Genomic DNA, 20,593 nt, shown 5'->3' on the forward strand with positions numbered 1-20,593 from the left:
AAGGATATGCTTTTTTAAGTTGATTTTTAAAAAGAGAGGAAGGGCGAGAAAGAGAGAGAAAGACCGATGTGAGAGAGAAACATTGATTTGTTGCTTCCCATACACACCCCGTCTGGGGATCGAACCCACAACTTAGGTATGTGCCCTGACTGATTAATCAAACCCGCAACCTTTTTGTTGTACACGATGATGCTCTAACCAGCTAAGCCACCCAGCAAGGGCAATAATATTCTAATAACTATGTATATATAATACAAAGTGGGTACTGGAAATAGCAGGGGGACACTTTCTAAAGTATATGATTCTCTAACCACTATGAATCCACCTGAAACTAATAAAAAATATTTTTAAACTTATCTTTATTGTTGAATGTATTACAGATGTCTCCCCTTTTCCCCCCCATTGACCCCTCCTCCCCAATCCCGCCCCCCTCCTGCCTTCCCCACACTATAATTTGTGTTCACTGGTTATGCATATGTGCATAGAAGTTCTTTGGTTTATCTCTTCCTGCCCCACCTCCCCCCTTCCCTTTGAGGTTCATCAGTCTAACAAAAAATGTGTATTTCTTAATTCCTTCATCTTCTTCACCCATCCTCGCAGCCCCCTCCCATTTGGCAGGCAACAAAAATTCTCTGTATCTATGACTCTGTTTCTGTTCTGCTTGCTCATTTTGTTTATAGATTCTATTGTTGATAGATATGTATTTATTGCCATTTTATTGTTCATATTTTTGTTCTCCTTCAAGAAAATCCTACAACATTTCATATAATACTGGTTTGGTGGTGATAAACTCCTTTATCATTTTCTGGTCTGGGAAACACTTCATATGTCTACCGATTCTAAATGATAGCTTTGCAGGATAGAGTAATCTTGGTTGTAGGCTGTTGCTTTTCATCACTTTGAGTATCTCTTGGCACTCCGTTCTGGCCTGTAAAGTTTCTTTAGAGAAATAAACTGACAGTCTTATGGGAGCTCCTTTGTAGGTAAGGAACTGCTTTTCTCTTGCTGCTTTTAAGGTTCTCTTTGTCTTTAACCTTTGGCATTTTGATGATGATGTGTCTTGGTGTGGGCCTCTTGGAGTTCATCTTGTTTGGGACTCTGTGTGCTTCCTGGACTTGTCTGTCTGTTTCCTTCACCAAGTTAAGGAAGTTTTCTGTCATTATTGTTTCAAATAGGTTTTCAATTTCTTGCTTTCTCTCTTCTCTTTCTGGCACCCCATGATGTGAATGTTGGTATGCCTGAAGTTGTCCCAGAGGCTCCTTATACTGTCCTCATTTTTTTGGGATTCTTTTTTCTTTTTGCTGTTCTGATTGGGTGATTTTTTTCTTCCTTATATTCCAAATCGATGGTTTGCTTTTGGGCTTCACCTACTATACTATTGATTCCCTGTAAATTATTTTTTATTTCAGTTAATGCATCCTTCATTTCTGACTGGTCCTTTTTTATGTTGTTGATGTTCTCACTAAGATCCTTGCAGGTCTCACTGAGTTGCTTGAGCATCCTTACAACCAGTGTTTTGAACTCTGCATCTGATTGATTGCTTATCTCCATTTTGTTTAGTTCTTTTCCTGGAATTTTGTTCTGTTCCTTTACTTGGGACATGTTTATCTCCTCATTTTGGCTGTCTCCCTGTGTTTGTTTCTATATATTAGGTAGAGTTGCTATGTCTCCTAGGCTTCGTAGGGTGGCCTATTTTAGTAGGTGTCCTGTAGGGTCCAGTGGCACAACTTCCATGGTCACTCCAGCTGGGCCCTCGAGGTGCAGCCCTAGTGTGAACTGTACATCCTTCTGTTGTAATTAAGTCTTGATTAATGTTGGCACGTCAATGAGAGGGATTTATTCAGGCTGATCAGCTGCAAGGACTGGCTGTGCCCACTGGCCACTGGCCTCTGACTCCCTTGGAGGATCATCGTTGTGGGGGCTCAACATACAGAGCAAGACTTACTTCAGCAGGGCTCTGGTACCCACTGAGTCCACCCATTGAGTGTGTCATTTGTGGAGGTGATTGGGTGGTGGTGCTTTGATGTTATCTGATGCTGTTCACTTGGTGTACTGGCTCTGGGGCAATGTTAACCTCTGCCTGTATTCTACCCTAGGTCACCCAGCATAAGCTACAAAGTTATCAGCAGATGGCTGCTTCTTGTGCTGGGCTTGGAGGTGCCCAGGAAAAGCCAAGTTGTGAACCAAGGCTGGCTGCTTCTAGTGCCAGGCCTGAGGTCACTTAAGGAGATGTATGAGGCCCACTGAGACCAGATGCTGCTTGTTTGAGAGATTTTAGGAAAATTTGAAGCAGGATCCAAGACAGGCCAATCCTATGGTAAAGCCACTGGAAACAGCTAGGGTGGGCCCGAAGGCTGGGTGGGGCAGGGCCTCAGGAAATCACCAGGGTTGGGTAAGCAGTGTGACCCAGGTTGCTGGGGTCCCAGATATGATGGCTGTGTGCTGCCCCAGGGAAGGGCTCACCAAAGGAACAACGGCTTCCCACAGCAAATCTGTCCAGGAAAAAGCTGCCTCTCCAGCTATTGCCCCAATGTTAAACAATTCAGTTCTTCCCTGTATGTCTCTGGTGCTTTCAAGCTGCCTCTCCCATGCTGGAGCCCAGAAGGATCAAGTCCAAGTAAGTCCATGTGCGGGCCCTTCAAGAGGAACTGCCTGGGACATCAGCAGCCTTAGCCTCCCTCAGCCTCAGTTCCCACTGGTTTTTACAGCCAGAAGTGACGAGGACTTCTCTTCCTGGCACTTGTACCCTTAGCTTGGAGCCTGGTGTGGGATGGGAACCCCTCACTCCTCAGAGAGGACTTTAACAGCCGAGGTATCCTGATTTTTATCTGCCACACGTGGGTGTGGGACCAGCCCGTTTACGCCTCCTCCCCTCCTACCCCTCTTGATGTGGCTTCTTCTTTAATTTCGTATTTGTAGGACTTCCATTCAGCTTGCTATCAGGTGGTTCTGAATGATGGCTGTTTGATGTGGTTGTGGGAGGAAGTGAGTACCGCGTTTACCTACGCCATCATCTTGACCAAAGTCTCAAAATAATATTGAACGTAAAAAATAATATATACTTTTGATTAAATAAAAAAAGAATCCCATAAAACCTCAAAAAATTTTGTTTCCGCCTAGTAGAAAAGCAGCAGAGCTCATAAAATAATTTATCAAGTAAATGGTCAAATATGGGTTGTTGTTTTATGTTAATGGAAATGCTATTATTGCTATAATACTTTTTTTGGTGACAGTAGTCTATCAAACAATAAGTTTTTAGCCTCTCCCTCATTGTGGTTCTATATAAATATTTAGCCCATGTTCTATATGTTAAACATATTTTACGGCTCACACATAAAACATCAATAACATCATTTAAATTCTGAGCTAAATTAGAAAAAATAATTTCACTGGGGTCAACTTCCTTTTTGATAGAATCACTTAAAATGAATATGCTTTAGCCTGCCTGGTGTGGTGCAGTGGTTGAGTGTCGTCCCATGCACTAAGAGGTTGCTGGTTCGATTCCCAGTCAGGGCATATGCCTGGGTTGTGAGCCCGACCCCCAGTAGCGGCCATGCAGGAGGTGGCCAATCGATGTTCTCTCTCATCGATGTTTCTATCTCTCTCTCCCTGTCCTTTCCTCACTCTCTAAAAATCAATAAAGAAAAAAATATTGGAAAAAAAACTAATATGCTTTATTCTAGTTAAAGTACTATTAACAGTTCTCTACAATTGCTATTACTCCAACTTGAACTATCATGCTTTCAATAAGATAACCTGAATAATAATTTTGAAATCTGGTAATATTTTAGTATAAAAATACTACCAGTGACACCCTGGCTGGTTTGGCTCAGCAGTTAGATTGTCGGCCCGCGGACCAGAGAGTCCTGGGTTTGGTTCCCGCTATGGGCACATATCTCGGTTGCAGTTTGTCCCCAGCCCCGGTTGGGGTCGTGTGGGTGGCAACCACTCAATGTGTCTCTCTCACATTGGTGTTTCTCTCTCTCTCTCTTCCTACCTCTCTCCCTCCTGCTCTATCTGAAGATAAATGCAAGAATGTCCTCAGGTGAGGATTAAAAAATAAAATAAAACAAAATAAATAATAACAGTGACTAGAAAACAATAAAGAGAATATAATATTCTGTTCCACTATAACAAGCAAACATGCTAACATCCCTAGTTCATTTTATAATTGAAGTGGCACTCCACTTAGCACCTTTCAATTTGCCACAAGAAATAATTTTGCTAATTAAATTATTCTACCTCTCATGAAACTGAATAGAAGTACTATTCTAAGTTTAGAGTCAAGAGAAGCAAGAACTAACTAGGTTTTCAGAAAATTCCAAACTTGTCTCTCAACCATACTATTACGCACTGCCATGATAAATAAGAAAACACTGGTATGCTGGCTACATTCTTTTGTAAATTCTCCTGGCTTAAAAAAGTAACTATAATGGGAAAGAATCTGTTTTCTCTTTCTCCCCTGAAATTCAGTAAGTTGTTCCTCTGCACTTTACACATTTTTTATTGGACATTGAAAGAAATAGCATCAGTATCTTCACTTTAACATTATAACAATGTTAAGTCTAATGACTGTAAATGAAATCTAACAATCCACAAAGGTACTGGTCATGTTCAGCTAGAAAGTCATGAGAATTAAGTGTGCTGACTGCCTGTATCGTCCAAGTACATAGGCTGAAGACCATGTCCTCTTCCTTCATGACTACAATCAGAAGTTGCTGTTAAGATGGCTGTGGTCAGAAGCTACAGCCCATGTTGGTACACAGACTATAGATTGTATAATCATACAGTGCCTGTTCATATTGTAGCCATGAATCAAGACGACATTGTGATATGAGAACCCCCTCAGAAACTAACACAAACTTATTTGGTATTCTGGTATTTTTTTTTTTAATCCTCACCCGAGGACACTTTTCCATTTTTTATTCAAATAGAGCAGAAGGGAGAGAGAGGAAGAGAGAGAGAGAAATATTGACGTGAAAGGGACACATTGGTTGCCACCCACACGACCCACCCAGGGCCAGGGACAAACTGCAACAGAGGTACATGCCCTTAGTGGGAACTGAACCCAGGTCTCTCTGGACTGCAGGCGGACACTCTAACCACTGAGCCAAACCGGCCAGGGCAGTATTCTGGTATTTTAAGCAAAGTTTTCCAAACACTTCTTTTTCTAGGTACATTTGTGCTTCAGGGAGAAAAAGAAAAAATTAACAAATAAACAGGTACATAGGCTACTTGGTTCTACTAAAAATTATGATTTCCAATCTCAGAAGGCCTACAATGCCATTAGGTACAAATCCCAACCACACTCTCGCTCTGATTTTCACAAATTCTTACTGACCTCTATGCTCCTTCTCACCTTAAAGGGTAACAAGGACATACAAGAGAGAAAACAGGTTTTTCCATTAGCAACATCTTATAAAGCTTCACTGAAAATAAATGCTTACTTGAAATGGCTGGTTTTGAACTTGATATCTCTCCAACAAAAATCAGCTCATCATCATCCTCATCCTGATTTTCTTCTACTTTCTTCTGCCATGGTTCCAGTTCTTCTTCTTCACATTCCATAAAGAGTTCTGCCATTTTTGAATTATCTAATTTTCAAAAGGAGAGAAGCAAATCTTATTTTTAAAATATTTTTGCAATACATAGTATGATATTTAACATGTACTTTTATAACCCTAACAGTAATTACTGAATTGATATTTGCAGTCAGTAAATGGTAGCAAAATTAAGAAATTAAAAATTCAACCTCTAATATCTAAACTAGTAAAATTAAGCTAGCTAGATAAATAATGGATTACAATAGTTATCTACAGTGGCCAATAAATGTTAGGAACAATCAAATCCACTCAAAGTGAGTTGTAGTTTAATAACTAGAATATGATTATATCTATGTAAAGGACTGTACTTATCTGAAAAAAAGAAAACCCCCACAAACTTCTGTTTCAACCAATAACAGGCAACAGGTAGGAGAAATAATAGAAAAACTGAACCAGATTGAGGGATATCAGGCACAGAGCAAAGCAGGAATGTGGTGCTATAGTGAAAATAGGAGATACTAAGTTAGGCTTATTCCATCTCAGGATAGATCTAGATATTTCTCACATGAAGAAACTAAGCAAAGAACATACTGTGAATTCCACCAAACTACAAGTGCTGTCCAAGTACATAGAGCTCATGATCACTTTGGTGCCTCATTCTTAAATATGGAAGTACAACTAATGAACATCAGAAATATGACTAAAACCTCCAATGTGAAAGACAAAAGCAATAAAACAAAATAAAAGAAGTTAAAGGAGACAGCAATAATATAGAGGGCAGGAGAAAATATTAGAGAGAATATAATTAACAATTTTAGAGAGAGAAGATAAGGAAGCTGTAAAAAGTAACATTCAGAAAACAGAAAGATTATAATAATATAGCCAAAATTCAGTAAAAAATTAAATGCCAAAATTGGGTAAATGTCCCATAAGTGGAACTAAAATATATATACAGACATGAACAAAAGTAGGTTTACAGTTGTTCGTATGGAAAATAATACAATTAATAATAATAATAAAAGAATAAACTGTTTCACGTACTCACAACTGTAACCCTATTTTTGCCCAGCACGTGTGTGTGTGTGAAGACAAGATTGTTGGAAAGTCCATTTCAAAGTTACAACTCGCCTAATAAAAGTTCTAGAAAAGGAATAAAGCAAAAGGAGAGAGGATATAATCAAAGGAAAAAACACAAGACAAATTCCCAGTTCTTAAGAATATAAATCTCCAGAGAGAAAGGGCTCACCAGTGCCTAGCACAATAATAAAGAAAAGACACCTACAGTAGAGGGATATATTGTGAAATTTCAGAATGCTGGAGATAAGGAAATATTGTAACATGTGAGAGAGTGAGAGTGGAGAGAGAAAGAGAAAAAAAAGTTAGAATACTGCTTTCACAAGTTTTAGTAAAAATAAATTTCAGTTTAGAATTATATTCCCAGCCAAGATCTTTGTTAAACACAAGGTACATATTCTTTCATCAAGAATAAAGACCAGAAACATCAGACAAAATTTACCTCCCATTCATTTGTTCTTTCTTAGAAAGATTCCACCAAAATATGGCACTTAACAAGGAGGAGCCCTGGCCAAGTGGCTGAGTTAGTTGGAGCATTGTCCCATATACCAAAAAGGTTGTGGGTTCAATTCCCAGTTGGGGCACATATGAGAGGCAAAAACAATCAATGTTTCTCTTTCACATCAATGTTTCTCTCTTCCTTTCTCTCTAAAATAAACATATCCTTGGGTGAGGATTGGAAAAAATAAGGAGGAGACCAGGATGCAGAAAACATGACATTTAACACAATACAAAGACAAAGGAAAGTCCCAGGACAACAGCTGTTCAACAGGTGTAGACAACAACCAGGCAATATAGAACAGGAGAACATTACTCCCAGAAGAAATGTCTCCAGGAGAACACACACACACACACACACACACACGCAGAAATTAAAAACTAAACTGTTAGATTACTTTACAAGTTTTACCATGTAGAAAACTGAGTTAAGAGGCTACAGAAGGGTGTGAGATGGCTTGGCTATAGATAGACCTTAACTAAATTTAGCAAATTTTAAAAAATAAAAAATTTAAATTGCTGTATATATGTTTGCCCTGGCCAGTTTGACTCAGCAGTTGGAGCGCTGGCCCGTGGACCAATGAGTCATGGGTTTGATTCGGGTCAAGGGCACGTACCTTGGTTGTGGTTTGAATCCTGGCCCTGGTTGGGGTTGTGCAGGAGGCAACCAATGTGTCTCTCTCACATCAATGTGTCTCCCACCCAATCTGAGAATCAATGGAAGAGTATCCTTGGGTGAGGACTGAAAAAAAAAATTGCTGGATATATTTTTTAAAAAGAGAATAAAGTAAAGTATCTATAACACATTAATACCACAGTACTATGCGCATCAGGGAATATTTATTATGGTCATTGTAATAAAACATCAAATATGATTTAACCAAAAATTGAGATATAACTACATTGGAAGATGCTTGGAGGAAAAGGTAAGTATAAGAAACCTACAGTCTTCATATTACTTAACAGGAAAATGATTAGATAATGGCAAAAACTTATGATTCAAGAGACAGCATTATGTATATGTGTTTTAAAATTTTATAAATGTAGAAGTGATGGTTAGAAAAACAGCTGAACTTATAATAGTGGATGCCTTAAAAAAACATGGGAGTATATAGGCCCAAAACACATGCATACACATGCACACCCTTCTCTCTTGCTCTTTCACACCTTTCAAGAAACAGTAGTTATGCAACTTATAACTTTCAGATTATTTGTCTTTTTAAAACTATGCATGTATTGTTCTGGTTTGAAATGTATTTAGGGAGCACTTAATGAATATAATGGCAACAGGGATGGATAGAAATGATGCTACATATATAGAATGAGACACAGATAGGAAACAACTAAACAATAAAAGTAAAAATAAAACAAAATAATTCTAGGGTTCTGGCATAGACAATATGTTTTTTTAGACAATGATATATTTAATTCATCTTTAAATGTAGCAATTTCTAAAGTAATTTTACTAGGTTAAAATAATGTCATTTTTACTTTTTATTTATTTAAATCCTCACCCAAAGATATTTTTTCCATTTATCTTCAGATAGAGTGGGAAGGAGGGAGGGGAGGGCGGGGCAGGGGGGAAGAGAGAGAAAAACATTGATGTGAGAAAGACACATTAACTGGTTGCCTCCCACATGACCCCCACCAGGGCCGGGGACCAAACTGCAACCAAGGTACGTGCCCTTGACCAGAAACAAACCCGAGACTCTTTGGTCCACAGGCCGACACTTTAACTGCTGAGCCAAACTGGCCAGGGCTCTACTTTTAACTCAAAATGAAAAGGCACTATGTAGTCTTGGCTGGTGTGGCCCAGCGGTTAGAGTGTTGGCTTACTCACCAAAGGGTTGCAGGTTCGATTTCTGGTCAGGGCGTATGTGGGAGGCAGCCAATCGATGTGTCCCTCACATATGTGTGTGTTTTTCTCTCTCTCTTCCTCCCTCCCTTCCACTCTCTCTAAAAATCAATGGAAAAAATATCCTTGGGTGAGGATTAACCAAAAAAAAAAAAAAAAAAAAAGGTACTATGTAAATACAATGATTTGGGGAGTGTATACAAAAGAAACACCTTAACAAATTGGTGCTATTTTTATTTTTTAAATATTTTTTTTAGAGAGAGAGGAAGGGAAAGAGAGAAACACTGACTGGCTGCCTCCTGCAAGCCCCCCAACTGGGGATTGAGCCTGCAACCTGGGCATGTGCCCTTACTGGGGATCGAACGAGGACCTCTCAGTCCATGGGACAATACTCAATCCACTAAGCCACACTGGCTAGGCAAATTGGTGCTATTTTTTTTTTCTTTATTGATTTTAGAGAAAGAGGGAGGGAGAGGGAGAGAGAGAGATAGAAACATCGAGGAGAGAGAACATCAACTGGCCGCCTCCTGCATGCCCCCCACTGGGGATTTGGCCCACAAGCTGGGCACGTGCCCTGACTTGGAATCAAACCGGCGACCTCTTGGTGCATGGGTAGACGCTCAACCACTGAGCCACACTGGCTGGGCAAATCAGTGCTATTTAAAAAAAAACACAAAAACTTTAATATACCTCTCCTTCTATACAGTATGCCAATATCATTTCTTGGCATAAAGTTGCTTAATGTTTAGTAGTCTACCTCCCATAAAAGAAAACAAAAAAAACCTTCTCACCCTCCCAATTGTAACCAATTTTATGAGCCAACCCCTTTCTTTTCTAAACTATACTTAAACACACACACACACACAATGTTCTAAGTAAAATTAAAAAGTAATTCATAGTTTAGCACTTGCATATTCTGAATACTTGAAAACACCATCCTCATTTTGTCCCTTGAAGCCCTCATTTGTACTACTTCTTCCATCTATATCTTTCCTCCTTACCTTAGACTGTCCACATTATTTAAGTATAGTAGAAAGAGCATGAACTTGACATCAAATTGAATAGTTCAAATCTTCACTGCACCACTTCTAATCATATGACTCTGGAGAAATTGCTTGGATCTGTTTCCTCACTTCTAATATTGGTATAATATCAACCTAATTGAAGTGGTAAGGTAAATTCAGGAAAATGTCATACAAAGTACCTAACTTCACGCAGATATTCAACAAAATATTAATTCCCTGCCCCTTCCCAACTCTTGGTTCAATTATAATTTCCTCAATAAACCATTAAACCTTGTTTTTCTTTCACCTCTTACTACATTGACAGTATATTCCATGCAATTCAAAATTTACCATACATGATCTCAAACTGCTCACTATTAATATGCCTGAACTGTACATGTCTATCCTCCAAAGTAAGCTCTTTGTGATTGAAGAACATATTTTCTTCTTCCTTTGTATTTCCTCTTACACATAGTAGCCTACTGGATATGCAGTAGGCACTTAACATATGACAATTCACGGGCTAAGAAACTAGGTAAAGTCAGGTAATGCTATCTTTTTAAAAATGAGGGAGACTCTCTATACTGATAATAAAAAAAATCATTTACATCTATGCTCATAAGTCTTCCTCATTTTTTAACTAGGTACTGCCACTGTAAATGTATTTCAAGGTAGACTGTTGAGTAAAACTTTATTTAAAGGCATATAATAGCATATATAGTATGATTTTATTTAGAAATAATTTAGTTTGTCTATACATAAAAAGGTTTGATTATGTATACCAAACTGATATTAGTAATTATCTCTGGAGATGAAGAAACATTTCATTTTTAGTTTACTAACATTTTTATTATATATTATTCTTTTTTACTATGAGTGTGTACTACTTTAATAAATGTGTTTTTTAAATGTGCCCACCTCTACCTTTCTCACTTTTTCTCGTGAAGCAAGGTTATAAGTAACAAAGTCACGCATACCAGTATCACTTGCAGCAGCAATACTTACTTTTTGGATGAAAAGGTTTATTGTCATCCATCAAGTTGCAGAGTCACCTAAGCACCAACATACGACATCAATCAATTTTATGAGTCACTTTAACACCAAAATTGAAACATGAAACTTGAGATCCCGAAATCTTTGGGTCTGATTTTGATCTCTGGCAAACTCACCATGTGACTCCACACAAGGTAGCAAGTTAGGTCTTAGTTTTCTGACCTATAAAATAAACATACCTACTATTAGGGTGGATTTGTTAAATTAAATGTACACACATTTAATACTTTTCTCCTACGAAAAGCTTACCTCTTGAGATTGATGTGTTTCATATACACACATGCTACTTACTTTCCATAATTGGTTGAATTAATGCAAATTTAGTAAATCAAATGCTAAATGTATAAAGCATTTATTACTTGAAGAAATCTGATGAATTATTAAATTACAAATAATCTATGAAAGGTATCCTTTTGCAAAAATGAGTAATCACCCTTTAATATGTTTTATTAAATTTGAATTTTGAATGCTAAGTGACATCAAGCTGTTATTCTTCATATCAGAAATAATGTAATTATTATATAAAAACATGTTAAAAGAATTTTTAGTTTACTTTTTTTATTTCTTATCAGTGCTAACTAAAAGAAACAGAAAAGTAATTGGATAAATTACATCATAGATTGATTAAAAAATAATTACTCATTACTTTCTGTGCTCAAGGTAATTAGCTCAGTTTTAGGGGAAAATTAAAATGAATAAATCATAGCCTTGCCTCCAGAAGTTTACAATCTTATATATCTATGATTCTTTGGGCTTTTAAAAATGGGGGTACCATTAAACATTATAAAAATTTTGCTTTCTTTAAAACAGGAATTTGTGTTCTGAATTCTCATGTACATACCATAATTTACATATAAGATAAACATACTTAAAATTATTTCAGTTATAAAACAAAAAGTAAAAAAAAATTAGACACCAGAAATCTAATATATTAGGATAAACAGTTGAGTCTTCATATTTATCTTTATTCTCAGACTATAAAATCAGGCTTTCGTGTTTTTTCCAATTCTAAATTTTTTAGAATGAATTAAACCAAAGGGGAAAAAAAACTTCTTTAACTCCAGAAGAAGTAACTGCTATAAATGTTTGAATTACTATTATAAGAATCTCTAGTGATTCAGTACATAAGTAAATTTCTGTAGTTCTGAGGTTGGACTATTTAAATCTTTTTAACCCAATTATTTGAATAGTTATCACTTGTTCTGCAACTAGAATTAAGGTAATGCATATGTCAAGTAGATAAATACATAACAATTCTTGCTCAGTATTAAGGACTAATGTCAAGAATACAGAATATTTTTAAGAGTCATAACTGCATGAGACTCATGAAGAACTCTTTTATTAAGCAATCATATAAAATATCTATTGACACAAATACCTTAAAATTAGTACTAAATGTACAAATAGTATATGTAAACATGTCCTATCTACTGCCTGTGACTATGAAAATGGCTTTTGGGGTCCACAGCAGCCACCAAGGAGCCTCAATTAATATATTCACAAATACTCTAAAACGTCAGAAATCCTCAGAAGCCATTTAGAACCATATCTTAAGCCTAAAGCTATGCTATCTAATAGGGTAGCTGAGCCCTTCAAAACTATCACCACAAAAACTCTTAAGTCATCACTTCAGAGTTTTGGTTCCAAAGCAAGGAATTATGTGGGAGATGAAATAATCTGTTACAGAAATGGAATATTCAGCAAAATGTGCAGTGAGAATCTTGGTGTTCCTACAATAGCAACTCCAAAGGGTCTTTAGGTTATGCAACTCAGAGTTGGCATAAAATAGGCTGAAGAGTAAATAACTCTCCATTCCTGTTGTTGACCTAGATAGAGATACTATGCCCATGTTTAATATACTATGGGGGAAAAATGAATTTCAAGTAACTGACTTCCAAGTAACTGACAAACACCTCTTGGAACACACCCATTCAGTTTTTGGAAACTGCCTATATAAATAGTTATAATTACTATTTAGATAGTTTTTGTTTCCAGATTTATATATTTAAAATTCAGTACTCTTTTAAGAGTTCATGCTACAAAAATTTTTTAAAAAATTAATGGATTAAAATAGTTCAAATGGTAAATTGTATGTGTATTTTACCACAAGGAAAAATATTTTAAAAATTAATGAATTCCATTTCACATCCACTAGGATGGCTATAATAAAAGAGACAGATAATAACAAGCATTGGCAAGGATGTGGAGAAAAGGGACACCTCATACACTGCTGGTGGGAATATGAAATTGTGCAGACACTGTGGAAAAACACTTTGGCAGTTCTTCACAAAGTTAAACATAAAGTTACCATATGACTCAGCAATTCCACTCCTGGTGAGAGAGAATTGAAAACATATGTCCACACAAAAATTTGTACACAAATATCCATAGCAGCATTATTGATAATAACCAGAAAGGGGAAACAATTCAAATGCCTGACTGATGAATGGATAAACAAAATGTGATATATCTATGTAATGAAATAATATTCAATCATAAAAAGGAATCAAGTACTGATACATACTATGATATGGATGGATCTTGAGAACATTATACTAAGTGAAAGAAGTCAGTCAAAAAGACCACATATTGTATGATTTCATTTATATGAAATGTCCAGAAACAGCCAATTCATAAAGACAGAATATAGAAGAGTGGTTGCTTAGGGCTGGGAGGGCTTGGGGGGGAATGGGGAGTGACTCTCAATGGGTATGGGATTTCCTTTAGGGGTGATGAAAATACTCTAAAATTGACTGTGGTGATGTTTGCTCAATACTGTGAGCATACTAAAACCAAAGAACTGTAAACTTCAAATGGGTGAATTGTATGTTATATGAATTATCTCAATAAAGCTGCTAAAAATAGTAAGCTAGTAGGATATAAGGCTAGGAGTGGTGGAGTCTTAATGCGGAGAAAGACTGTCTAAAAAAGAAGCCAAGGAAGAGATGAGCAAAGCCATAGATTTTGGGGAAGAGAACCAGAGGGTAGGAAAGGGAGACATTCAAATTCTGATGATACAATTTAAACATCTTAAGCTAGCCATGCTCAAGCAAATTGACTACTAAGATTTTTCAGTTAAGAGAGGGAATAATTATTCATTTCTGGCTTCATCTACTTTGAGCTAGGTTTCTGGTACTTGTATTGAAGAGCAATAATACACTTACCAATGGATTATGCCAACATTTTTCAAACTGACAGGTCTCTGGGGAAAATAGATATATTTCAGATAGTGCAAGGGAGCTCAACAACAATACACTGTTTTGCTGTCTATCTAAAATATTAACATTAGCATGCTCTGGGGATCACCTGGACTGGCCACCTTATAACTAAACTGTCACATAGTTTCAATATTCATGTTTTTTTTTTTTTTTTTTTATCCTCACCCGAGGACATTTTTCCATTTTTTGTACAGATAGAGTGGGAGGGAGAGAGAGGAAGAGACAGAGAGAGAGAAACATCGACGTGAAGGGACACATCGAGTGGCTGCCACCGCACGACCAACCAGGGCCGGGGACAAACTGCAACCCAAGTATGTGCCCTTAGCGGGAACCGAACCCGGGTCTCTCCGGACCGCAGGCCGATGCTCTAACCGCTGAGCCAAACTGGCCAGGGCTCAATATTCATGTTTTTAAAAATTGAGATATAATTACACAGAACATGACATCAGTTTCAGCTGTGCAACATAATGATTCAATATATGTATATTGTAAAATAATCATCACAATTAGTCTAGTTAACATCAATCACCACACATAGTTATAAATTATTTTTTCTTGTGATGAGAATTTTTAAGATCTACTCTTAGCAACTTTCAAATATTCATAGTTATAGTCACTATGCTGTATATTACATCCCTGGGAATTATTTATTTTATAACAGGAAATTCGTATGTTTTGACCACCTTCACCCAATTCACCACTCCCAACCCTCACACCTCTGGCAACCACCAATCTGTTCTCTGTGTCTATAAGTTTGTTTGTTTTTTAAAGATTCCACATATAAGTGAAATCAAACAGTATTTGTTTTTCTCTGTCTGACTTATTTCACTTAGCATAACGCCGTCAAGGTCCATCCATGTTGTTGCAAACAGCAGGAGTCCTAATGGTTGAATAATGTTCCACTGTGTGTGTGTGTGTGTATATCTTTCCTTCCTTCCTTCCTTCCTTCCTTCCTTCCTTCCTTCCTTCCTTCCTTCCTTCCTTCCTTCCTTCCTTCCTTCCTTCCTTCCTTCCTTCCTTCCCTCCCTCCCTCCCTTCCTTCCTTCCTTCCTTCCTTCCTTCCTTCCTTTCTCTATCACATCTTCTCTATTCATTCATCTCTCAGGGATGCTTAGGTTGTTTCCATGCCTTGGCTATTGTTGATAATGCTGCAATAAACATGGGGAGGGTAGATATCTTTACAAATTAGTGTTTTTGTTTCCTTTGGAAAAATGCCCAGTAGAATCACTGGATCCTATCAGTACTAATGCTTTTGTCTGTATTTACTACTGTATTATCATTCAGTACTATAACATTTACTGCTGCTAGCTAATAATAAAAGATCAGAGGGAGAGGATATCAAAATGATACATTTGCATTAAATAAGGGCAAATGACAATATGGTTAGCTATAGAAATGAAGGTATTGAAAAGGTTCAAATAGAAAACTCTTGCTATTGTTTAAATAGATATGAATTACAGTAAGGAAAATTCAAAAATAGGCAGTGACTGTTTCATAAAAATACATTATTCACTCAATGTATTAATGTTGATTCAAATAGCATTGATTTTGTAGTTTTAATTATTTTGCTTTAATTTTTTTGCATATGAAAATGTATTACTACTGTGTTTTTACCATCAAAACTTAGGATCCTGTTCTTTCCTTCTTGCCTCTGTAAAAGTCAAAAGAGAGGCAGTGGCTACACTGACAACCTTAAAGTGGATTACAGGAATGTCACCAACAGCATGACTTTTGTGACCAAATCCAGCAAACAGAACTTCATCATTTTCCTCAATAAAATTCAAACAATCATCATTGGATATAAAGGCTGTGAATTTTTTTACCATTCTTGATCAGCTGGACCCTGACACACAACTTACAGGGGTATATTTTATCCACTAGGGGAAATGTCAAGTAAAAAAACTGCAATACAATGATGACAACACTGCATATAGGCTGAATAAATGAGTAGGAATTTGGCGTCTACCACTGTCTGGTCATCAAACCTATAGGATGCTTCATCAACCTTTTTGAGCTTAGTTCTTCTATCTGTAAAATAAAAACAGTAATATCTACTGAGAAGATAAAATAAAGCACACAAAAATTATTGTGTATTACTTGGCACTAAAAAGAAAACAAAATTTTAGTATGTGTTAAAATATTGGCACCAATAAAGAACATCAGATCAGTAGTTCTCAAAATTTTTATTTTCATGACCTCTTTTCATTCTTAAAACTTATTAAAGACTTCAATGAACTTTTTGTTTATATGTATTATATCTACTGAAACTTACCATATTAGAAATTAAAACTTAAAAAACTAAATATGTATTAATTTATTTAAAGCAATAATAAGCCTAATACATGTTCATATAAATAGTTTTAATGAAAATAACTATTTTCTAAAACAAAAAAATTAGTGAGAAGAGTGGCACTGATTTACACTTTTGTAAATGTCTTTAATATCTGTCTTAATAAAAGACAGTTGGGCAGGAGTGGGGAGGAGGGGGTCAATGGGAAGAAAAAGAGGGATATCTGTAATACTTTCAACCACAAAGATAAATTTTCTCTTACCCTTTGAGATGACATGGAGGGATCTGGAGAGTATTATGTTGAGCGAAATAAGCCAGTCAGAGAAAGATAAGCACCACATGATCTCACTTATTTATGGAATATCATGAACAAAATAAGCTGTCAATCAAAATAGATCCAGAGACATGGAAGTAGGGAACAGACTGACAAACCTCAGAGAGAAGGGGGGTGGGGGAAATGGAAACAAATAAACCAAAGAGCTAATATGCATATATGAACAACCAATGGACACAGACAATAGGTTGGGGAAAGTAGGAGGGGGTGGGGGTGGAAAGGAAGGGGGTCAATGGGGGAAAGGGAGGGTCATTGGTAATACTTTCTTTTTTTTTATCCTCACCTGAGGACATTTTTGCATTTATCTTCAGATAGAGCGGGAGGGAGAGAGGGAGGAAGAGAGAGAAAGAAACATTGATGTGAGAGAGACACACTGACTGGTTGCCACCCACACGACCCCAACCGGGGCCAGGGACAAACTGTAACTGAGGTACAAGCTGTGCCCTTAGCGGGAACCAAACCCAGGACTCTCTGGTCTGCAGGCCGAAACTCTAACCGCTGAGCCAAACTGGCCAGGGCATAATACTTTCAACATTAAAAAAAATAAAGTTAAAAAAAGAAATAAAAAAAGGCAGTTGGATTCTTATATCAGCTCCTGAAATGTATCTTGTTTTTCTAAGTATATATAAAGAAGTACACCAAGTCTAAATCTTTATTAAATAACTAATAAAGTTGCTTTCACTATTTCTTTTTTTTTAATATGTTTTTATTTATTTTAGAGAGAGAGGAAGGGAGAGGGAAAGAGAGAAACATTGATGTGAGAGAAACATCATTGGCTGCCTCCTGCATGTGCTCTACTGGGGATAGAACCCAACCCAGGAATGTGCCCTGACTAGGAATCCAACCCTAGACCTCTTGGTGCATGGGATAACGCTCCACCACAGGGGTCACTATTTCTTTATTTTTATGTAAGTTATTTGTAAAATGACTTAAAATACAAACAAATAAAATAAAATGGTCCATTGGACCCAGATGTTACAGCAGAGTAATGACCATTTTTCCTGACATACTCAGAGTGAATAAAAACACTCCCGAGCCCTCGCCAGTTTGGCTCAGCAGTTAGAGCAATGACCCATGGACTGAAGGGTTGTGGTTTGATTCCCGGCCAAGGGTACATACCTGGGTTGCATGTTTGTTCCCCTGCCCCTGTTGGGGTCTTGTGGGGGGCAACCAAGCAATGTCTCTTTTTCACATCGATGTCTCTCTCTCTCTCTCTCTCTCCCCCCCTCCCCCCTCTTCCTCTCCCTCCCTCCCTTCCCCTCTAACTAAAATTTCAAAGAAAAAATATCCTCTGGTGAGGATTAACAACAACAACAACAAAACAACACTCCTGAAAAGAAAAAGAAAAGTGCTTTGTTAGAAAATTAAGGAAAAAAGTCTAGACACACCTTTTTTTGGTTAATCCTCACCTGAGGCTATTTTTTCCACTGATTTTTAGAGAGAGTCGAAAGGAGGAAGGGAGAAAGGAAGGGGGAGAGAGAGAGAGAAAGAGAAAGAGAGAGAGAGAAGACCCTTCGGTGTGTGGGTGGATGCTCTAACCATTGAGTCACACCAGCCAGGGCTAGACACACATTTTAGATACAAATTACTGAGTAAACCAAGTCTTCTTGAGTCATTATTTAAAACAACCTAACTGAAGAGCAAATATTTTTAAGACCCTCTTGACATTGGAAGACAGAAAAAATATTCAGTTACAGATTTAATTACTGACTAGGTCATAAATATTTTTGATCTTTCAAGTTACTCTTGAAATAAAAAGTATTTTAAGTATAAACTTCCAATATCCTGTCACTAAAACTATGGATTATTTTTTATTTATAAAAATTATTATTCATTTAGGTATGTCCCCTTTCCTGTTAGTGTAACAACAGCAACAAATATATTTTTGTATGGTTCTAAATGTCCTCTTGAATAAAGAGAATAGAATAGAAGAGGAGGTACAGAATTATATATCCCTTTCCCCTTACTCATCTTTTCAACTAAAAAAAGCTGGTGTTAAATAGTAAAACACTGGGCTGAAGAAAACTGATTGGAATAGAAAACGTAACTAAGGAAAATAGGTTGAACAGGGGAAGCTGAAATTTGGAACCTTTCAACAAAACCTTTTCAACGGGCTATTCAACTTTTCAACGTGCTTGGAAATAATATTTAAATATTAAAACGTGGAAAATATAAAGGGGAATTGAAAAATATTTTTTGTTTGTTTTTGTGTGAGCCTCCTTATTTATTCTCCTTACCCACCTCACTGCCATGAAAAGTGGGGCATGATACAGTAAACTGAGCACTGGCTGAAGAGTTAGAAGATGTAGGTTTAAGAACCGGTTCTATCAATTCCTACCCATTATGACTTTGGTATAAAGTCTTCTCCTTACCTTCCAAATAGTTCTATCAACACCTCACAGCCCACATCACAATGGGTACACAAATGCAAAATACAATTATAGTGGAATTTGTACCAATGTTAAAATATCAAGGGCATACATCTGTAACTTAATTTTACAAGCAAGCCAGTGCCTTCATAGGTTCAGTAAAATTTATCCTTAAGGAAACAGTTTGAGCTTTCACAGCATTCCCAAAGCAGGACATCTCACAAATGCTAAGTGGAGACTTTTGTAGTTTAAACCTCTATTTGTTGGTTTCTATTTTATATTTAATGGCCCTAAAAGACATTAAAACTCACAGATCAAAACTGAAAACATAAAGCAAAATTTAAGTCCACATATTTAAAAAAACAACTAACAATCTTTACAAACAAAGAGAATCCTTTAAGATTTCCGGTGCTTGCAGAAGCTGGTACACTTGACATTTTATTCTGATTTCTCCTTAATAAAAGCATTAAAACTTGAGATAAGTTAAGAGGAACTCCCTTCGTGTCTAGAGAAGGATAAAATCTCAGAATGAGATTTTTCCATTAAGTAAAACCTGCAAGGCCCACTGTTAAAAAATTGTGTATCTAACTCCACGCTTCTCAAGGGCTCTTCTCTAGACAATAACGGAATGGAGCATGATTTCTGTGATGGAGGAGAGAAGTACCTTTGGCAAGAACAAGGGTGTGAACACCCCACGACCAGTAATCTGCGTGGGGGGAAAGCTATACACAAATGATGGGCTCAAGGGCCTCTGAAGGTTGAAAGTTCAGAGCCCTTTCTGTTCTCTTTTCGTATGACTTTAGAGACTTGGGGGTAGGCGGGTCTCATCAAACACCCGCATCAAATGTACAAAAGATCAAAGGGAGCTGCCTCCAGAAAGAAAAGCCAAAGGCTGTCTGGGGACAGACAAGCGCACAGGCCCCAGAAGATGAGGAGGCAGCGGCGGTTGCCCGCGCGACCACGGCCTGAGTTGCCCGCCAAACCAGCCACGGAACGGCTACCTTCCCGAGATCCCTCCCCGGCCAGGGATGGCGCAAGATGGTGGCCCACCCGGCACAGCGCCACCACGCCGTCCCCTCCTCCACGCCCTGGAAGATCCTGCGACTCACGCCGGCATCCAGACCCTAAACCTGCCTTCCTCGCCGCCAGGCCTCCGATGCCGCCCCCGGAGCGAGGCAGTAACAGCCGCGGGCGACAGCCTCCGCCTGCTTCCCTGAGGCGCGGGCGGGGGCAGGGGACACTTACCGCACGCAGAACAGGTCGGCCACACTGGGACTCTAAGGAGGAGGAGAAAAAGGAGGAAAAAGGAAGAGCGGGAAAACACTAGGCGGCGGCCTAGGCGACAGCAGCAGCCC

General features: G+C 37.7%; 1 protein-coding gene across 3 annotated transcripts in view; it reads right to left on the reverse strand.

Annotated features, from left to right (window-relative positions):
- The window catches only part of ZNF280C (zinc finger protein 280C), an 88,165-nt gene extending 67,579 nt beyond the window's left edge, over positions 1-20,586 (reverse strand). Inside the window, exons 1-5 of one of the 3 annotated variants that reach the window (XM_036271543.1) lie at positions 20,484-20,586; positions 11,144-11,189; positions 10,980-11,026; positions 9,972-10,127; positions 5,448-5,594 (exon numbers count right to left, since the gene is read on the reverse strand). In XM_036271543.1, the coding sequence (XP_036127436.1) occupies positions 5,448-5,583 (136 nt within the window). In that variant the 5' untranslated portion in view covers positions 5,584-5,594; positions 9,972-10,127; positions 10,980-11,026; positions 11,144-11,189; positions 20,484-20,586. Of the gene's footprint in view, positions 1-5,447; positions 5,595-9,971; positions 10,128-10,979; positions 11,027-11,143; positions 11,190-14,191; positions 14,230-16,104; positions 16,214-20,483 lie in introns of those variants that run through there. The other 2 variants (XM_036271541.1, XM_036271540.1) reach the window with 2 other exon arrangements.
- Positions 20,587-20,593: the final 7 nt, after the last annotated feature.

The sequence above is a fragment of the Molossus molossus genome, unplaced genomic scaffold (assembly GCF_014108415.1).
Source record: "Molossus molossus isolate mMolMol1 unplaced genomic scaffold, mMolMol1.p scaffold_m16_p_2, whole genome shotgun sequence".
Lineage (NCBI taxonomy): Eukaryota > Metazoa > Chordata > Mammalia > Chiroptera > Molossidae > Molossus > Molossus molossus.